The sequence below is a fragment of the Thamnophis sirtalis genome, unplaced genomic scaffold (assembly GCF_051295495.1).
Source record: "Thamnophis sirtalis isolate CommonGarterSnake01/CBP01778 unplaced genomic scaffold, rThaSir2_p1.2 scaffold_13, whole genome shotgun sequence".
NCBI lineage: Eukaryota > Metazoa > Chordata > Lepidosauria > Squamata > Natricidae > Thamnophis > Thamnophis sirtalis.
This window is the reverse complement of record NW_028261393.1, coordinates 42,525,966-42,545,326: the sequence shown is the minus strand read 5'-3', so window position 1 is coordinate 42,545,326 and position 19,361 is coordinate 42,525,966. Positions and strand designations below refer to the sequence as shown.

Genomic DNA, 19,361 nt, shown 5'->3' with positions numbered 1-19,361 from the left:
TTGGAATAAAGGTAAAGATTCCCCTCACACATATGTGCTAGTCATTCCCGACTCTAGGGGGCGGTGCTCATCTAAGCTCTTATGTAAAACTGCTCTCCAGAAACAATGTTGAAAGCAGACTTTTGCAAAAAAGAAGGGTTTAGATACAGTAACTTCAAATGGTCTCTAAATGAAAAGTTGTAAGTGATAGAGGTGGAAAAAATACTCAAATTGAACAGCCAGGAAGCAGATGTAGAAAGACATAAAGAGCTTAGAGAGGAATATGGGAGACACGTCAAAAATAAAAAAAAAGCCTAGCAATTAATTATTAAAGCGGGTAAGAGATGCTGGATACATGATTTTTCAATGTTGGTGTTGTTTTGATTTGCTCTCTTTTCCTCTCTCTCTCCCTTCTTTTTGTTTTTAGGTAGGTGACATGATTAAAAGTTAAGTAGGAAAGAAAGAATTTTTTTTAACAAAGAATGTTATGATTAAAAGTTAGAATAAGAAAATATAAATAAGAGAAAAGGGGAATATTAGTGTACACACTTTTATATAATAAAATAAGAGCAATAATAAGAGAACATATGGAACAATCAATAGTTACAGATTGCAATAAAAATGTATTACTATTAGAAATATGTTAGTTGGTTTAAAGTAATAACAATGACTAATGCTATTAGTTTTATTTGTATTAGAATGTATATATACCCAGGTGCCACACTGTTCACGCAATAATATGTTTGTAAAAATAATAAATAAATTAAAAATGTATTTTAAAAAGTTGTAAGTAGAGTAATATATGTACACATACTTGGCACAATGGGAAAAAATATGGTTGTTCTGAAATCTGATGGAAGGCATTTCTGAAGCAAGAGGCCAGCAAAGCAGAGGTGAAATTCAGCAGGTTCTGACAAGTTCTGGAGAACTGGTAGTGGAAATTTTGAGTAGTTTGGATCAGTAAATACCACCTTTGACTGGCCCTGCCCCCATCTATTCTCTGCCTCCCACGTCCCAGTTGATTGGGAGGGAATTGAGATTTTACAGTATCCTTCCCTTCCACGCCCACCAAGCCACACCCACACAACCAGTAGTAAAAAATTTCGAATCCCACCACTGCAGCAAATCCCTCACTCATCTTTCAAGAAGCAACACCAGCAACAGAATATGGAAAAAGAAGAAGAATATGGTAAATTCTGTTTGGGCTTTCTTTCTCATTCTGAGAATGGTCTGATAATTTTTTGGAGAAAAGATAGCAATTTGATTTTATTCCCCATTTTCTTCAAAACATGGCTATCTATTCTTCCATTAACAAATGTCCAAAGTAGATTGCTGCCAGTCACATGCCAATCAAGAATGCCAATAAGGGGGTTGGTTTCCCCCTCCCCACAAAATTCTGAATATATTTGTCATTCCATAACGAACAATAATTGCAAAATTAATTCAGAATGATCTCGAACTTAATAGCAAAAGTTCAGACATAAAAAAGAGCAGCTTGAAAATGGCTAAGGAAATGTGTCAATCAGAAATCAGTTTCATTTGTCCTTTAAAGTAGAGATTTTGAATGGGTCGATAAGAAGTGGCAAATGTATTATTTTTAGAAAAGCTAAGATGGTCATTAAGTTAGGCCCCTCAAAGAACTGCTGGCTACAATTTGCTTTAAATTGCTAGTTCAACAAGAGTATTAGCATTCCTTTGCCAGGACAATGTTATTTATTTTCTGAGTATTATTGCCATAAAATGGTGGTGCTTAGATAGTAACAATAGTCTCATAAATCCAACCTTTATCAATCTGGATGAAAACATGCAGAGTTGATAGCTCTATTTTAACACATCAATGATGCCTTTGCTATCTGTCTGATAAAATGGGGCAATCTTTACACAAGAGCAAAAATGCTGAAAATAGCAGTTTGGGCGTTTATAATATGTAAGCACAACTCAGAATATTTATATATACAGTCTACAAAGACAGCAAAAATGAATAACAAAATCAACACTTTTTTCCTCCAGGTAGTGCCTGGAAGGGAACAGATTCCAATCTATCCAAGGAAACCTTTTTTCCCTTCTTCCATGGTTTATAAATATAACCTATTGGTAGAGACAAAAACAACACACTGTAATGGAAAACTTTGCATTCCTTAATCCAAATACTGCTATTTTTCCTTCTTTCTCTTTGTTGCTAGCTATTGCAATTAGAAACCTCTGATAAACAGCATGATTTAATACCACTTTATAATTTATATTATAAATATTTAACATCACTTTATAATGCCTTGGTACTTGGAATCCTGCATCCAGTTTTGGTCGCCACAATGTAAAAAAGATATTGAGACTCTAGAAAGAGTGCAGAGAAGAGCAACAAAGAGTATTAGGGGATTGGAGGCTAAAACATATATAGAACGGTTGCAGGAATGGGGTATGTCTAGTTTGATGAAAAGAAGGAGTATGGGAGAGATGATAGCAGTGTTCCAATATCTCAGAGATTGGTACAAAGAAGAATAGCTTAACCTATTGTTCAAAGCACCTGAGGGTAGAACAAGAAGCAATGTGTGGAAACTAATCAAGGAGAGAAGCAACTTAGAACTAAAGAGAAATTTCCTGACAGTGAGAACAATTCATCAGTGGAATGACTTCTCCAGAAATTGTGGATGTTTCAGCACTAGAAGTTTTAAAGAATAATTTGGATAATCATTTGTCTGAAATGGGATAGGATTCCCTGAGCAGTGAGGCAGCAGGTTTCCTGAGCAGGGGGTTGGACTAGAAGACCTCAAAGGTCCCTTCCAACTCTAATATTCTGTTATTCTGTTATGAAGGGAGCATGGAGTGACACTCATAGGAATATATAGCAGGGAATTCTTGAGCATGACAATCTGGGCATGAAACAGATGTATTTAATTCTTCAACATTGTTTTTGTGAATTAATTGCTCTTAGTATTTATGCTATAGCAAGCCGTAGGTTTTACACACCATTCTGGCAACATATGCCAATATTTTTTTTTTTTTTAAAAAGATGGTCTCTTATTTTCACAAAAGCTCTTTTAACTAATCAGAAGAGCATCTATCACATTAAATGCAATGGAATTCTGCAATATTTTATTATTTCAGAGCTTAAAAACATATTTTATAGAAAAGCTTTTCTCTTGCAACCATTTCATTCATTCATTTCCTATATATTCAATTCAACCAGGTGACTCTGGGTGGTTTACAATTCAAAGATTATAATTAAAACATCTACAAAAGAAGTAAGTATAAATAGCAAGTGATAGTAATGCTATTAATGATTAAGCAACTATTAGTAATGTTATTTGGCTCTTGAATTAAGGAAGCTCATATCAATTATTAAAGAGCACGATATAGTTATCATGATAACGCCTGGTTTTACAGGACTTATCATTGTTGTGATGATGGGCAACTGGCAAAAACTGCTATCTGCCAGAGACAAGAATAGGTATAAATAATATTTTCCAAGTTAGGGAGCAGAAAGCAAGCCCCAGGAAGGGGATGAGTAATTTGGCAATTCACTAAAAAAAGATGTTCAGCCCATGGATGATTCATCTCCTTGGGCTGAGGTTGATAGTAGGAATAAGCCTCAGAAGATGGTGGTACCAGGTTGATCTGGTCTTGGCTCAGGAGTTAAACAAGGTCCAACTGGTTCAGTGCTTGAATTGAATATTCATAGAAAATTCTAGGACTAGGACAGTGATGGCTAAACTTTTTCTCCTCGCGTGCCAAAATCATGTGCGCATGTGCAACCATGTGTGTGCATGGCCACACCCATAATGCAATGCACCCCACACCCTGCACATGTATGCTGAACCCCAATGCGCATGCCTGACGAACCCCCTGCTCCCTGTTTTGGGACTAGCATGCCTCCCTGAAGCCTCCCAGGACCAAAAATAGGGTACAGGCAGATGCCATACCCCTTATGCTCCCCCCACCCCCTGTGCTTGTACGCAAGACCTGCCCGTCCCCTGTGCATGTGCGCCCTTCTCCCACATACACTGTAGAGATCTGAAAATCAGGTGGCCGGCGGGAGGAGCGTGCGCATCCACTGTGGAGCTGAGCTGGCTGACAGCTTGAGTGCCCGCAGAGAAGGCTCCGTGTGCCACCTATGGAACATGTGCCATAGGGTTCGCCATCACAGGACTAGGACATCAAAAAACAGACCAGAAGAAGTCTATTAAATGGACTTTTGCAGCTTAGGACATGTCCAAGAGTCAAGATTGACTTGAAGAAGATTCTTCCTTTAAGAGCAAAAATTGTGTCTTTGTGTCCATTGTCACCAAAAGTGGAAGATGCAAGGAAATAAGGGACAAAGGCATCTATAAACACAGGAAAACCAACAAAATGATGTTTTTTCCCCCCATACCCTGAAAGTTATACTTATTCCAAAGGATTTCAAATAAACTTTCCTACAGAAGATTATAAGTAAACCACAAAGGGTAAATAACTAAATATGTATTACCTTTATACAAAGAATGACCTCTCTCTCTCCCTGTGTGTGTATATATGGGTGGAAGCATACATACATTTTTAATACAGAAAATAAGAAATTATTTATTAGATTTATAAGGTTGCCCATGTCAGATGCAGGAGTCTTTTGTCAATGCAAACAAGTCAATAAGTATTTAAAATCACTGGAATATTTCTTGTAAAACTACCGTTCCCCCCCCGAAAATAAGACAGGTTCTTATTTTATTTTGGCCTTATTTTCGGGGAGGTCTTATTATTTTTGAGGTGCAGAAGGCAACGAATGTGATCACCTCATGGCTGCTGCTGTGTTGCAATATTTTCGGGGAGGGCTTATTTTGGGGGGAGGGCTTATTTTAGTGCATGCACTCAAAAGCCCGATTGGGCTTATTGTCCGGGGAGGTCTTATTTTCAGGGAAACAGGGTACCATATCCACAATCCAGAGTTCTATGTCCCTATGTTGACTTTGTAAGTAAGGCTTCACCGAAAGCTTAGCTTGTTTTAGATATTATTTTTACAATATTTTTCCTTCTTCAATCTTCAGTTTGATAAGCTTGTATATGGAAATGCAATGATGTGGTTGCTACTATTAAACTGCAGTCAATCAAGTGCCTTTTGTTTTCTCATTGTAGTTTTCTTGTGAAAGGATTTTCTAAGCAGCACAAGAATAACTGAGGACTCTAAAAAAAAACCTCAAAACCTGTGGAGTTGACTTTTTTAAAAAAACGGGTCTACGTATACAAATTTGAAAGGGTTTGATTGAAAACAGCAGTGCTACATAATAGTCTACCTTTTCTCTTACTTACCTTACAAGACAATGGAACACTGTTTATTTCCAGTTTTAAGTCTCAGTAATTGTCTGCATTATTTTACCAACAGTTTCTCTGTTTATGACTTTGCCTCCTTTAGAGATAATTACGCCAGAAACAGTTGGGCTTTTTAAGCATATTTTTCTCTAAACTACAGTTTTCAGTTCTAGCCAACTCTAAGCTTTTGTGTGTTAGCAAATTATGTTAGAGCTTAACATATGTATATGCCTAGTCTGTACCCCTTTAAATGAGGACGTTGATGACGACTTGAACAACCATCAGTGAAATATCTTTCTTGCTAGTCTGGGAAATAAATACAAAAACCTGGAAACTGCAAGAGCAATTTCCAACTCTTATGTATAATGAGTTTGTTCAGGTGGAGTCTCTTTGATTGATCTTATATCTTTCTTCCCAGAAACATCTCATCCTGTGGACCAAGTTCCTGTTTATGAGCTAAAGCTATCAAGTGACTCTGTTTCTTTTGCCGCTTTGCTTTCCTCTCTATTTCTTTCCCAGCCTCCCTACAATCTCCTAGTAGTAGAAGAAGAAGCAGAAGAAACAGTAGAAACAGGAAGACAAATAATAGACAGATGATAGACATATAGAGATAGGTAGGTAGACAGACAGACAGACAGATAGAAAGAAGGAAGGATGTATGTATGTATGTATGGATGGATGGATAGATAATAGATGGATGGATGGATAGATAGATAGATAATAGACAGATGATAGATGATAGAAAGACGGCCAGACAGACAGATAGATAGATACATAGAAAGAAGGAGAAGATAGATGGATGGATGGATGGATGGATGGATGGATGGATGGATGGATGGATGGATAGATAGATAGATAGATAGATAGATAGATAGATAGATAGATAGATAGATAGATAGATAGATAGATAGATAGATGGATGATAGATAGAGGTTAGATAGATAGACAGACAGATAGATAGGCGATAGACAGGAGAGAGAGGGGAGAGAGAGAGAGAGAGAGAGATGATAGATAGATAGATAGATAGATAGATAGATAGATAGATAGATAGATAGATAGATCGATCCTTGGCACTCCCTGAGTATAATCAATGCTAGATAGATACCAGTGCTAGACATACAGACAAACAGACAGACAGACAGACTTACTCAAATGACCACTTGCTGTAGCATGAATGCTTAAGTCAGGGGAAGGCCCATACATTTATCAACTGGAAAAAAAATGAGCTTGATGGGGTAATGATCAGGTTTAATGGTGCTGCTTTATAGCGGAGATTTCTGAATTATTTTCAGTCAACCCTTCTTCCATCCGGGCACCATAAAAATCTCAATGCAAGGATTGTCAGATGGAACTTCTAAGTCTCAGCATGCCTTTTAAAAAGGTGATGTGCCCCAAGTGAGGTGAGAGTTATTGTTTAATTAGACAGAAAATGCCACGTACGAGAAGCATGTCAGAAGAACACATAGAGAGCCCAAAGCATTGCAAAATTAAGCAGTGCCATCATTTTTGTTTCAAAATAGGAAAGTAATGACTCATTAACAGAAGTGTCACATCTGCCTGATAATTACCTTCAAAATTTCTAGCTCAGGAGAGTGTTGCAACTGTCTAAGTTGTTTTATTTTCCCTGGGAAATAAATCACTTGATGTTTCATTTTATACACTCAATCCTGGCCATCAGTCTGGGGCAGCAATGGATTTTGGGGATGATCACACCCAACACATAATTCCTAGTCAAGCATAAAATATATAGTTTTATACACTTATTGCATTGACCTTGGGTCACTTTTCTGGTGAATTAGGACTCTTATAGAATAAAATGGGTGAGGGGGTTGATAGTTATTATTATTAAATGTAGTAAGTCAATGGGTGTGTGCGCACACATGCATTTGTGTGCATGGCTTTGAGTTGGTCCTAACTATAAAGACTAGTTCCTGAAGTTTTCATGACAACGTTTTTGCAAGTGGTTTGTTGCTGCCTTCTGCCTTAACACTGAGAAGCTATGACTGATCCAAAGTCATCCAATTGGCCTCCACTGCCAAAGGCAGGAACACAACACAGATAGTCCAACTCCTAGTTCAGCACCTCAATTACAGATGGCGTAATTTGGAATCAGGAACAGTGTTCTTGACTAGTTCAGCCAGTCCCATGGCTATTGCTATCCTGAAGATTTCCTGTGGCATCAACACATTTGCTCATTACTGGCAAATCAGAATTCTGAAGGATCTTTTAGCACTACATTTGTCTGTCCGTCCGTCCGTCCGTCCGTCCATCCATCCATCCACCCACCCACCCACCAACAAGTACAGGGAAACAGGTATGAAAACACATGAAAAAATGGCACAAATAAATGGATATAAATAAGCAAAACATAGCCATAAACACATAAAAAGAGTACATATCAATGGGACAGTAGAACAGGGACGTAGGCACACTGGTGACATCTACACAAGTCTTCAAAATGCAATCCAATGCTATTCCATTCAGAAGGAAGTTGTGCTGTTCTATGGGAATTTCTCCCCAGTAATTGGCTGGAGCAGGCCTGTTAAACTGGCAAATCCTGCGGGCCAGATGTGTCACATGCAGGCCATGCCCACCCCGGCTCCGCAAAGGCAAAAAATTTTTTTGTGATAGATCATGATACATCACGTGACATGATCGAATTTGAGATCCATGGTCTAGAGAATGAGGAACTAGAACAGGAGTATCAAACTCGTTTTCATTCAGGGTTGTGTTTGATCATAAGGGGGGGCAGAATGGGTGTGGCCAAGGTGGGCATGGCCAGCTTGACATCACTCATGTTGGGGGCCCCTGTGGTGGCCTGAGCACACTGCTAGTTAAAATGGACTCCCAAGCTCTGTTTTTGGCTGCGACAGCCTCCTGCAACCCTCTGCCAGCAAAAACAGAGCTTGGAAGGGGTTCCCACAGCCCTCATGAGCTCCAGTTTTGGCTGCAACGGCCTCCTGCAACCCTCTTCCAGCAAAAATGGAGCTCACAGGCAACACTCCTGAGCTCCATTTTCACTGGCAGAGGCACCGCAGGCCAATTCTTTCCTGTTTCCAGGGTGGCCCTATGGGCCAGATCTATGCACCCCATGGGCCAGATCCTGAACTATCAGAGTGACAGCTGATGGAAAGCTTGTTCCACTTAATAGGTAGTTTAAGGATCCTATAAAACCAATAAGCCGGAGTGATGAGGCAAATCATATGTCAACCACACAGGCATAGGAGAATGGAGAACACAGAATCTGAGTTCTTTATTCTGCAGAATGGGGGGGTGGGAAATAAATTTATACAGGTAGTCCTCGACTTACAACGGCTCATTTAGTGACCACTCAAAGTTACGATACTGAAAAAAGTGACTTATGATTGGTTTTCAGAGTTCCGACCTTTGCAGCATCCCCTTGATCATGTGATCAAATTTCAGAAGCTCGGCTACTGGTTCATACTTATGTCCTGGGGGGGGGGGTGTCATGTGATCACCTTTTGCAAGCAAAAGTCAATGGGGAAGCCCGATTCACTTAACAACCAGATTGCTAATTTATCAACTGCAGTGATTCCCTTAACAACTGTGGAAAGAAATATTGTAAAATGGGGCAACACTCACTTAACCAATGTCTCGCTTAACAGCAGAAATTGTGAGCTTCATTGTTGTCAAGGACTACATGTATAAAATGGCAACAAGAATGTGCAAAAATTGAATTTTTTCTTTATCTTTCATTGTCTGACACAGGTTTTTAAAAACATTATCTCTGCTCTTTGTCACAATCATTATCTTCTTAAAACAGTCGTGACATTGTTTTTAAAAATGAGATGTTCTTGGTACCATCAATAGGATTGGAAGAGGTTAGGTAAGGCTTTGCTCCAGGATGTTAATTTTCTTCAAAATTAGGGTGGATAATGGCTGAGTTAAGAGCCTTTTTCTGTCGCTGAGCCTTGTTTATACGTTTCTACCTGGAGAGAGATGGACTAGTTTCTATCGCCCTTTAGGTATCAGTTTAAACACATTTTATTATCCCAAATGTTCAAAGGACAGAAAAGCTCCCCATTTATTTGTTCATTAATGCTGCCTGCCTGTATTTATGTGCTGTGATGTTACAGTTTTTAAATCTGCTCTGCTAACATATTTTTTTCCATTTCCCTTGCATCTCTTTTTTTAAGAAAAACAACAACCTTTGCTATTAAGGATTATCCCAATGCTACAATTTCCTTCTCTTGTTATCCTGACCATCTGGTGCCCCTCTTTTAAATCCTTGCATTGGTTTCCTGTCTATTTCAAAGCCTTGCAAAAGGCTTTATAATATCCCTTATCTTCAAAACCATCTTCCGTGAGTTAAAGCTTCCCTGCATCCTGAAACAAACCGAGGTTTTCAGTTTCCTGTTTCTTATGCCTCTATAAGAAGATCTCGCTTCTGTCTTCCAAATTCCTTTTTTAATACTCGGCTTCCTCCACTCCCCCCTGCGAAAGGAGTTGGAACCTGCGAAGCCAAGTGTTATGATTAAGCAAAGAGAAACAATTACTGCAGGCTACTAATGTTAAATGATGGGCAGCAAAGAACTGGAAGAGAATGTTATGCGTCATGCCTTTTATACTCCATCCCCTAAGCTAGCCAGTTATCTTTGAAGCAATGGAGGATCTTGCTTCATCACTAATGCTAAACCAAGCATTCATTCCCAGGCTTTTATACAATAAATGGAAAGGCCACCATCCAAATCTTGACTTCTATAAATAGTCAGTTTTGGGTTTTCCATGGAAACAAAATTCTGTTGTGGCCCGCCGGCAGGTAGTGGAGCTGGCAGCAGAGTTGGACAGTGAGGAGGTTGGGGAGGAACATGGGCCAGTCCTGGGGGCTGAGGGAAACTCAGAGAGGGAGCTAGACAGCAGTGAGGCAGAGGAACAGCTGGAGACTGTTCTCAGTGTGCACATGTGCAGAGCTGCCAGAAGACAAGAACAACTCAAAAAGCAGGATCGACTTGGGAGTAAAGCCACACCTTGGAGGTGATTGGCCATTCCCATAGGAAACAAAAGAGGAGAGATTGGGGAGTGGGCTTTTGCAGGAAACAATTTGTTCCTTTGGTCATTTCAAGAGTGGAAAGTTCCATTTGTGATTATAAGAGACTCTGTCCCAAGTGTTGCCTTGCCCTGTATTTGGAAACTAGGTATCTGTCAGCTTGCCAAGTGAGATAAGGTTCATGTTGATAAATATTCCTCTGAAAAACTATTTGTCAAGCCTTCCTGACTGTGAATGAAAGGAATTCACAGTCATGTAAATAAAAAAGATTTTGCTGGGGATCCAAACTCTGCTTCATACTTGTTAAGGAAGCCTGGGTCAGAACAAATTCTAGACTAGTATTTGTCCTAACTTTGCAACTTTAAGATGTGTGGATGTCAGCCTCCAGAATTCCAAATTCTGGAATAATCAGGGAACTGAAGTCCACACCTTGTTTAATTTGCATCCTGCCTTTATTATTTTTACAAGTAACTCAAGGCAGCAAACATACTTAATACTCTTTCCCCAAATCAGCAACCCCATGAGGTGGGTTGGGCTGAGAGAGTGTGACTGGACCAGCTAGCTTTCATGGCTAAGGTGGGATATGAAGTCACATGTCCTGCTTTCTAGCCTGGTGCTAGGAAGTAGTTCAACCAATAGCCCAAACTGGGTCTCATATACTGTATCTTAAAACATTCTGCCTGATGAGTTCTGGGAGTTGAAGTCCACACATCTTAAGATTGACAACATGGAAACAACACTGGTCTAGACCAAGAGAAGTGGGTGTGGGGGCCTTCCAGAGGTTTTAGAAGACAGCAATATCAAACTGTCTGCCAAAAATATAAATCCTTCTATTCCCCACTATCCTGTCAGAGGCTGAAGAAGCTTCTTGAACAAGTCTTCAAAGAAAAAACAAAGAAGTCCAGTTGCCTTCTGAAAAAGCACCTTTGAGACAACCATGATCCGGATGACAGAGAATCTCTACAGGCTTTTAGCCATACAATTTGGGATGAACACCCTTTGAATGGTGTGGGAGGAGGAATGGATTTCCAGAGGAAAAAAATTGCAGACTACAGGAACAAGAAGCACCACTCAGGTGACCCTGAGGACACAGATAAACCTCCAAGTGCTTCAAGGACCCTCCAAAAGATGCAAATGTCCTGCTGTCTGCAAGGAATATAAAGCCTTCCATTCCCCACCATCCAGTCAGAACTGAAGAAGCTTCTTGGATATGAAGCGAAATGTCTTCAAAGAAAAAACAAGAAAGACCAGTTCTTTCCTGAAAAAGCATCTTTGGGACAACCATGATCTGGATGACTGAGAATCTCTACAGACTATCAAACTGAAAATTCCCTCTGTTGGTTAAAAAGCATAGATTTATAAAGCTGGAAGGGACCGAGCATCATACAGTCTGTCCTAGATAAAATATTTTCCTACTCTAACAAAGATGATTAATATATAGGGGATGTAATTCTTTCCTGTTTCCTATCCTAGTGTCAATTCCCTCTTTTTCTGCTACTTCCTCGAATCTATTTTAGAGTATAGCCCATTTAGTCCAGGAACTATTTAGCCATATGATCTTTAAAAAATGTAATACGTTCGGATAAAACCGTGTGAAAACACTTAACCATAATGATGGCTAGCAGGAGCCATACTAAATATCATCAGAACTGTAGGATGGGATAGGAACATATTAAAGTGATTATAAAAGCAAATGAATCCAGTTGGCAGAAAAACAGCCCTGACCTGATTTTATTTCAATAAATATTTAATATTTTAATATATCTAAAGCTAATGGTAACCAATCAGTTTTCAGAATCAGATTTGGTTCCCTAGGAGCACACAACATGTACATTCTGAATTATCTCTCCACTGTATTAGAGGGGGACAGAAATAAATGCCTTTAAATCTTCTTTGAGATTACAAATCATCCACACAGACCCTAAAAAAAATACAAAAATACCCAGCTTATAGCTATTAGATAGATTTCAGCATATTACACAACAGAGATTTGAAACAGTAAAACAGCTGCCATCTCATGTGTCTGGGGGGTGTAAGGATCTTGCCCAACCCCTTCCCTCTCTTCCTTTTCATTCATGCATCTATGCAAAAGGGAAGGGAGGAAACACCTGTCTCCAGATCAACTGTTATGGTGGATCTCGTTAAATCAGTTTTAGAAGAAAAAAAAAGGCAGACTTTGCTTATGTTGAAATTAGAAAAACAAACAAACATTCCCACCAACTCCCAAACACCCACACTCTAAGCATTCTGCTTAAGTAGAAACTATATCAGCAGCCTCTGGAAAGAGATTATAGGTTATTTAAGGTGACCAAGATGATCAAGTAATGGATAATGCCATTTTTGCTCTATAATGTTGGATTAGACTTAAGGAAGCCGATCTCATCTCTGCAAAAAATACCTGAAATGTATTGGGTAATCATGGCCTCTCTTGGTCTGATTCATCTTAGAGCAGGAGTCACCAAGCTTTCGGACCTCAGGGACCACTAAATTCATAATTTTAAATCCTGTGGACCACTAATATGATCTGCCTAATGACTGGCTGGCTGGGTGTGACTAGGTGGGCATGTGACTGGGTAGGCATGGCCAACTCGATGTCACTCACATCGAGGGGTGCCTTGCTGGCCTCTACTCCCCCTCCCCTCCCAGACACTCCTCGCCTCCTCACCCAGGATCTTTAGGGCCCCAATATGAAGCAGTTGTTGGAGCTAAGCAGCCACTATGAGAAAGAATTGGCAAAACAGCTGTCTCAGTTCAAATTGAATCTGACCAAGAAGGATGCTCAGCAGAAGCACCTCACTGAAGGCTGTGAGCATAGGCTTTCCAAGCAGAGGGAAGGCCTGCAGGAGTGCAAGGCCAGGTACTAGAGATGGTCAGCCAGTTCCAGGCCAGGATGCAATCCCACTGGAACAAGGCCTTCTTTGCCACCAATGGCACTTCTCTCCAGCCTTGGCCCAAAGCCCCACACAGGAGGCTGAAGCAGACCCCAAGTTGGAATTTCTGCTCCCTTCCAACTCACACCAAAAGACCCAGAAGGGGGAGACTCTCTGCAGCAACACAAACGTTCATTGCACGTATCTGGTCATAATTTGAGGACCCCTGAATTAGTGCAATATAAAAAAGGCAAATAATTTTTTTTGCAGACCACCAGTTGGTGACTGCTGTCTTAGAAGCCTGATGTGAAGCTGAGTTTGCCATGGAAGAAGGCAACCATCTGTTCTGCCTTAAATTTAAGGCCAGCTTTATGATTAGGTTAAGTAAAACAACTGCCTTCCTTAAGGAAGGAACAGAAGATGGAGCAAAATGGTAACTGAGGGGTCCTTGTCTATGGAGAGTCTCCTTCATCCAGGTCATGGTTGCCCCAAGGTGCTTCCACCCCCCCCCCAAAGGCAAATTGGACTTTGTTTTTCATTGAAGACATTTCGTTTCTCATCCAAGAAGCTTCTTAAGAACTGAAGGATCCTTGGTGGTCTCTGAGCTTGACTGTTTATGAAATATCTTCAAGAAAACAACCAAGTTCAGAGACCACTAAGTATTTTTCAAAGGTGTTTATCCCCCCCCCCCCCCCAAAAAAAAGGCAACTGGACTTAAATTCTTAAGAAACTTCTTGGATGAGAAGCAAAATGTCTTCAAGGGCTCCTCATTTCAACCCTCCAAATATTCTCCTTTATTGGTAAGATGGCAACTGCCCACCAATTGTCCTGAGCTCTGTGAGCTGGTTGTCTCCTGCTACTATAGTTGCAATGAACCACAACTCTTTCAGACATTATGGAACCTGTGGTTTGTTATTTGCGTGCTCTTGTAAATGAAAAGAAGTAACATCAACATTTCACTCAGTTTATTGATGTTTGGTAAGCATCTGCCTATTAAAACATTCATTGTGTAATATTTCTATAACGTCGTTCAAAGTACCAAAAATGGGTGTTATGGTTATGATGCAGGCAAAGATAAGGCAATGCCAGAGAACATGTATATCTCAGAAAAGTTAAAAATATGCGTTGGATAGTTGAATTCTCCAATTTAGTGGTTTGGGATTGCAAATGCTTTATTGCCATACTAAATATTGGTTGATCAATGACTGTAATAAAGAATATTTATCTATCTACCATACTAACATCATTAGTGCAGAAGACAAAGCTCCAGCAAGCTATTCACTGAGAACCGTTAGAAACAACTTTTATTCACACCTGGCTGTTCGCAAGCTGTGAATGGTAGTTTATTTTAGGGGTGAAATTCAGCAGGTTCTGACAGGTTCTGGAGAACCGGTAGCAGATGTTTTGAGTAGTTCGTAGAACCGGCAAATACCTCCTCTGGCAGAGTGGGATGGGGATGGAGAGTGGGATGGGGATGGAGATTTTGCAGTATTCCTCCCCTGCCACGCTCACCAAGCCATGCCCACAGAACCTAGAGGGGTGTTAGGGCTGTCTTGTCCCCACAGTATTTGTTTCGGGTCTTTTCCTGTGTAAGATTGAGATTGTCTTGGTAATGTTTCGGTGAGGTCTCACTCGCCATCCTCAGGCTGGTGTTTTCGGCTTAAAGTGTGATCGGAGCTGCCATATTTCTATAAATCTATAAAACCCACCTACCACCCAGGCCGTTACAACACAAAATAACAACGGACACACAGCCAGCACCAATCAGCACCACTCTACCAATCATGATACAGCTACACAGCAGAGAGAGAGAGAGAGAGAGAGAGAGAGAGAGAGGGAGGGAGGGAGGGAGGGAGGGAGGGAGGGAGAGAGAGAGAGAGAGGGGGGGGGAGGGAGATTGAGATTCTATTTTATGTTCAAAGATATTGTCCATTGTCTGTTACTATATCTACTTTTCCAAAACCCAAGAGACAGATTTTTTGCTATTTTAATCAGCATTGGGATAATTCTTCTGAAGCCAGGATTGCTGAACACTTCATAGAAGCTTATCCATATGTTACTTTTACAGCTTCACCGTTTCCCTAATGTACAAGTTGCAATTAGCTTTCAATTCATTTTGAAGGTATAAAAACCATTCCACAAATGTATATTGTCGTGGCTTTTAAGTAAACACAGATTCAGGATATCCGATTGATCTCTTTTGACACTGGTTTAACAGAACACCACGTCTTGAGACTGGTAAACTGGTTAAAAGGAAATTAGAAGCTCACGGTACTCTTTATAGTGCATAGAAGTAGAAAAAGAGAAGGAACATGTTCGACCTGGGTTTACACAGGCTTTCTTATCAAGGCTTTTGAAGAAAATAAAACTGACACAATTAAGAGGTTGACAGCATATCGCTGTACTTGAGACACAACATATACAAATACTGATTCCTTCTCCTGTTCCTTCTAGCTAAGTTAATTAGAAGAAATGTCTACTTTCCTGTGGTCTAGCAGGCCATCAATGGGGCATCTTTGGTTGATCAACTAAAGATGTGTCTGAGAGAGCCGAGGTGGCACAGTGGGTAGTGTGCAGTACTGCAGGCCACTTCAGCTGACTGCTAGTTCAGCAGTTCAGCGGTTCAAATCTCACCGGCTCAGGGTTGACTCAGCCTTCCATCCTTCCGAGGTGGGTAAAATGAGGACCCAGATTGTGGGGGTGATATGCTGACTCTGTAAACCGCTTAGAGAGGGCTGAAAGCCCTATGAAGCGGTATATAAGTCTAACTGCTATTGCTATTGAGATCAATAATTAATTCTGCTTTCTATATGCAACTCAGGTCATGGAACCAATTGTCCATTGATTTGAAGCAGAGGTAGGTTTCTGCTGGTTCACCCCGGCTCCTCCCACACACTCGGACGCTTCTGTGCATGTGCGAGAATGAGCGTGCATGTGCAAACTAGTAAAATAAATTGAAACCTACCACTGATTTGAAGCCCAGAAAGTAGTTAAAAACATAATCAGCTAGATTTTCAAAATATTGTAAATGAAGCCATTCCTTTTTTTAGTTTGCAATGCTCTACATTTCATGTTTGTATGATCATCTGTTATATTTTAGAAAGTTGCCCAGAAAGGCTAAGGAAGTGGGAGACATATGCAATATTCTTGCCTGGAATACAAGGTTGCAATCATAAGTAGTCCTCGACTTATGGCCATAATGCATCCTGTCCATCATGGCTGTAACTTGCAATCATTGTAAAATGGATGACTAGCCCAATTTTATGACCATGTTCATAGTGACCATTAAGTAAATCATTAAGAGTCATTAAGCAAAGCCACAGACATTAAATAAACTCTGTGGTCATTAAGCAAACCAATGGGTTACTATTGCCACAGTTTTGCCAAAAACCAGGAATCAATGCCAGTTTTGGGCAAAACTGTCATAAAATGTAGTAATGTGCTAGCAGGAGGCTGCCACAGGCCATAAATGCATTCACATAATAAAAAAGATGTTGAGACTCTAGAAAGGGTGCAGAGAAGAGCAACAAAGTTGATCAAGGGACTGGAGGCTAAACCATATATGAAGTTATAAGAATTCAGAAAGGCTAGTCTAGTGAAGAGAAGGACCAGGGGAGACATGACACCAGCCTTCCAATATTTGAGAGGCTGTCAAAGAGAGGAGGGGTGGGGGTCAACCTATTTTCCAAAGCACCCAAAGTCCAGACAAGGAACAATGGATGGAAACTGATTAAGGAGGGATTCAACCAAGAAACAAGGAGATATTTTCCGACAGTGAGAACAATTAGCCAGTGGAATGGCTTTCCTTCAGACGTTATGAGTGTTCCATCACTGGAGTTTTTCAAGAAAATTTCTGACAAGACAGCCACTTGTCAGAAATGGTACAAGGCCTCCTGCTTGAGTAGGGGGTAGGACTAGAAAACCTCCAAGGTCCCTTTCAACTTTGTTGTTCTATTATTCTATCTTGTGCTGCTTTTTTTGATTCCTGCTCACTTTTCAGCTTGCGGACGTGTTCAAGGACAGATTTTGCAATGCTTTACCTGGTCTCCAGTGGTATGTTACTGTTCAGAACCCAGCTGTTATGCAGATGCACAGAGTCCTGGGTATTTGGGGGCGATTGGGCAGCTGGATTCGGCTGGCTGCGGGTGGTCAGCGATCTGGCTTGGAGGGAGTTGGCTGCTGAAGGAGGCTTTCGGCTGCAGGTGCAGGCGTGGGGAGGTGGTGGCGGAGGTGGCAGTGGTCTGAAGGTAAACTGGTTGCGTGGGCTTCCTGGCATTTCTGCATTCAGAGAGAAAGCAAAGAAAACAAAGAGGCCAAATGATTATTTTCTAGCAATGGATGGAAGCCAATCAAGGAGAGAAGCAACCTAGAACTAAGGAGAAATTTCTTGACAGTGAGAACAATTAACCAGAAGTTGTGCATGCTCCAACACTGGAAGCTTTTAAGAAGAGACTGGACAACTATTTGTTTGAAGTTGTGTAGGGTTTCCTGCTTGAGCAGGGGGTTGGACTAGAAGATCTCCAAGGTCCCTTCCAACTCTGTTATTCTGTTATTTTAAGCAACAAAGAACAGAGTGTCTTGGTCCCAAAGGATTACAATATTGTCTAGACATTTAAGTCAATATATCAAAGATGCCACATTTTATTTATTTGCTTCTCCCCTTTTTTTACAAATAACATAAGGTGACAAACATATCCAATATATCTTTCTCCCCTTTTCCCCACAACAACTTTCTGTCGAGGTGGCGTAGTGGTTAAATGCAGCACTGCAGGCTACTTCAGCTGACTGCAGTTCTGCAGTTCGGCTGTTCAAATCTCACCAGCTCAGGGTTGACTCAGCCTTCCATCCTTCCGAGGTGAGTAAAATGAGGACCCGGATTGTTGTTGGGGGCAATATGCTGACTCTGTAAACAGCTTAGAGAGGGCTGAAAGCCCTGTGAAGCGGTATATAAGTCTAACTGCTATTGCTATTGCTATTGTCAACTTTGAACCAAACATGGCAGAAGCCATTTTACTATTCCTCAGTTGCTACATGAAGGGGAAGTGGGGAAGGAGGTTGGAATACCTTGTTAGACACAACAAAGAACTTTCTCATGGGAACCAACATCATCTCCATGGAGAAGGATACGGTCAGGAAAGGAGTGCCCAGAAAGCCCGCCAATTGGCCCACGTGACCTGTGACACTTGGGGATGGGTTTATTTCTTTTAATTATACCAAAACCGTAAGAATTATTTAGAGTTGGTTTTCCTTTAATCTGTGCCAATATGACGTTCTGACTGAGGCTTCCCAAGAGCATGAAACAAACTCCTTGTCCCGACAAAAACCTCTTTTATTAGTTTACTGTGAATTCTTCTCATTCACATCCAGCAAAGTCTTTCAAGGGAGGATTTACAGTCACAGACCTTATCTGGCTTGGAGAGTTGCCAGGCCGATATGTGCAAAAATCTGGCAAGGAATCTCAAAGAGTCATGAACCAATTAAGCAAACTAATGGTCTCCTGCAAACTCCACTCCCCTTCCGCTCCTCCTTTATTTCCTCTGGGAGGGGCCATTCATCATCCACATGTGGCCTTACTTCTGTCATTCCTTGGTCTTTAGGTGTTCCCTTCGTCTGGCAACTCTGCGCATGCGCACACTGGGAACAGGCTCCAGCTGTTCGCCTGCCTCATTGATGTCTGACTCTGAAGGCAGCTGATAACTGGCATACGGCTCTGGCCCCCTCTCTGCCTCTGACACAGAGCCCTCATCAGAGCCTTCCCCAGACTCCAGGACTGGCCTATCTTCCTCCCCAACCTCCTCACTGTCTGAATCTGTTGCCAGCTCCGCTGACTGCTGGCAGGTCACAACAAATGTACTCAATAAAGAAGAGGTGGATTCGAGTCTCAGAGTTCTGCTTTGTTTGGGTTGAGTAGTTGTAACCTTGACACAGTCCTGTGTGGTGAGTCTGGCTGAGAGAGAGGAACTTGCCCAAGGTAACTCAGCTGGCTTTCATGGCTAAGGCAGAACTAGAACTCTCAGTCTCCCTGCTTCTTGCCCTGTGCCTTAACCACTAGACCAAGCTGACTCTCAAACTATCTGTGAGCTTAATTCAATTGTCACTGAAATGCTCACAGAATATATGCTTATGAAATCCCATTTCTTTTTGTGTGGATCAAATTAAAGCAGCTTATTATAGCACTAAGGCAAGAGCCAAAAAAGAAATATTATATAGCTAGTTCTTAAATTTAC

General features: G+C 40.9%; 1 protein-coding gene across 5 annotated transcripts in view; it reads right to left on the bottom strand.

The window, feature by feature from the left end:
• TENM1 (teneurin transmembrane protein 1) overlaps positions 1–19,361 on the bottom strand; it is a 647,679-nt gene that overhangs the window by 189,514 nt on the left and 438,804 nt on the right. For all 5 annotated transcript variants that reach the window (XM_087727833.1, XM_087727832.1, XM_087727835.1 and 2 more), the window contains exon 4: positions 17,175–17,412. In XM_087727833.1, coding sequence (XP_087583959.1) covers positions 17,175–17,412 — 238 coding nt within the window. The remainder of the gene's footprint in view (positions 1–17,174; positions 17,413–19,361) is intronic.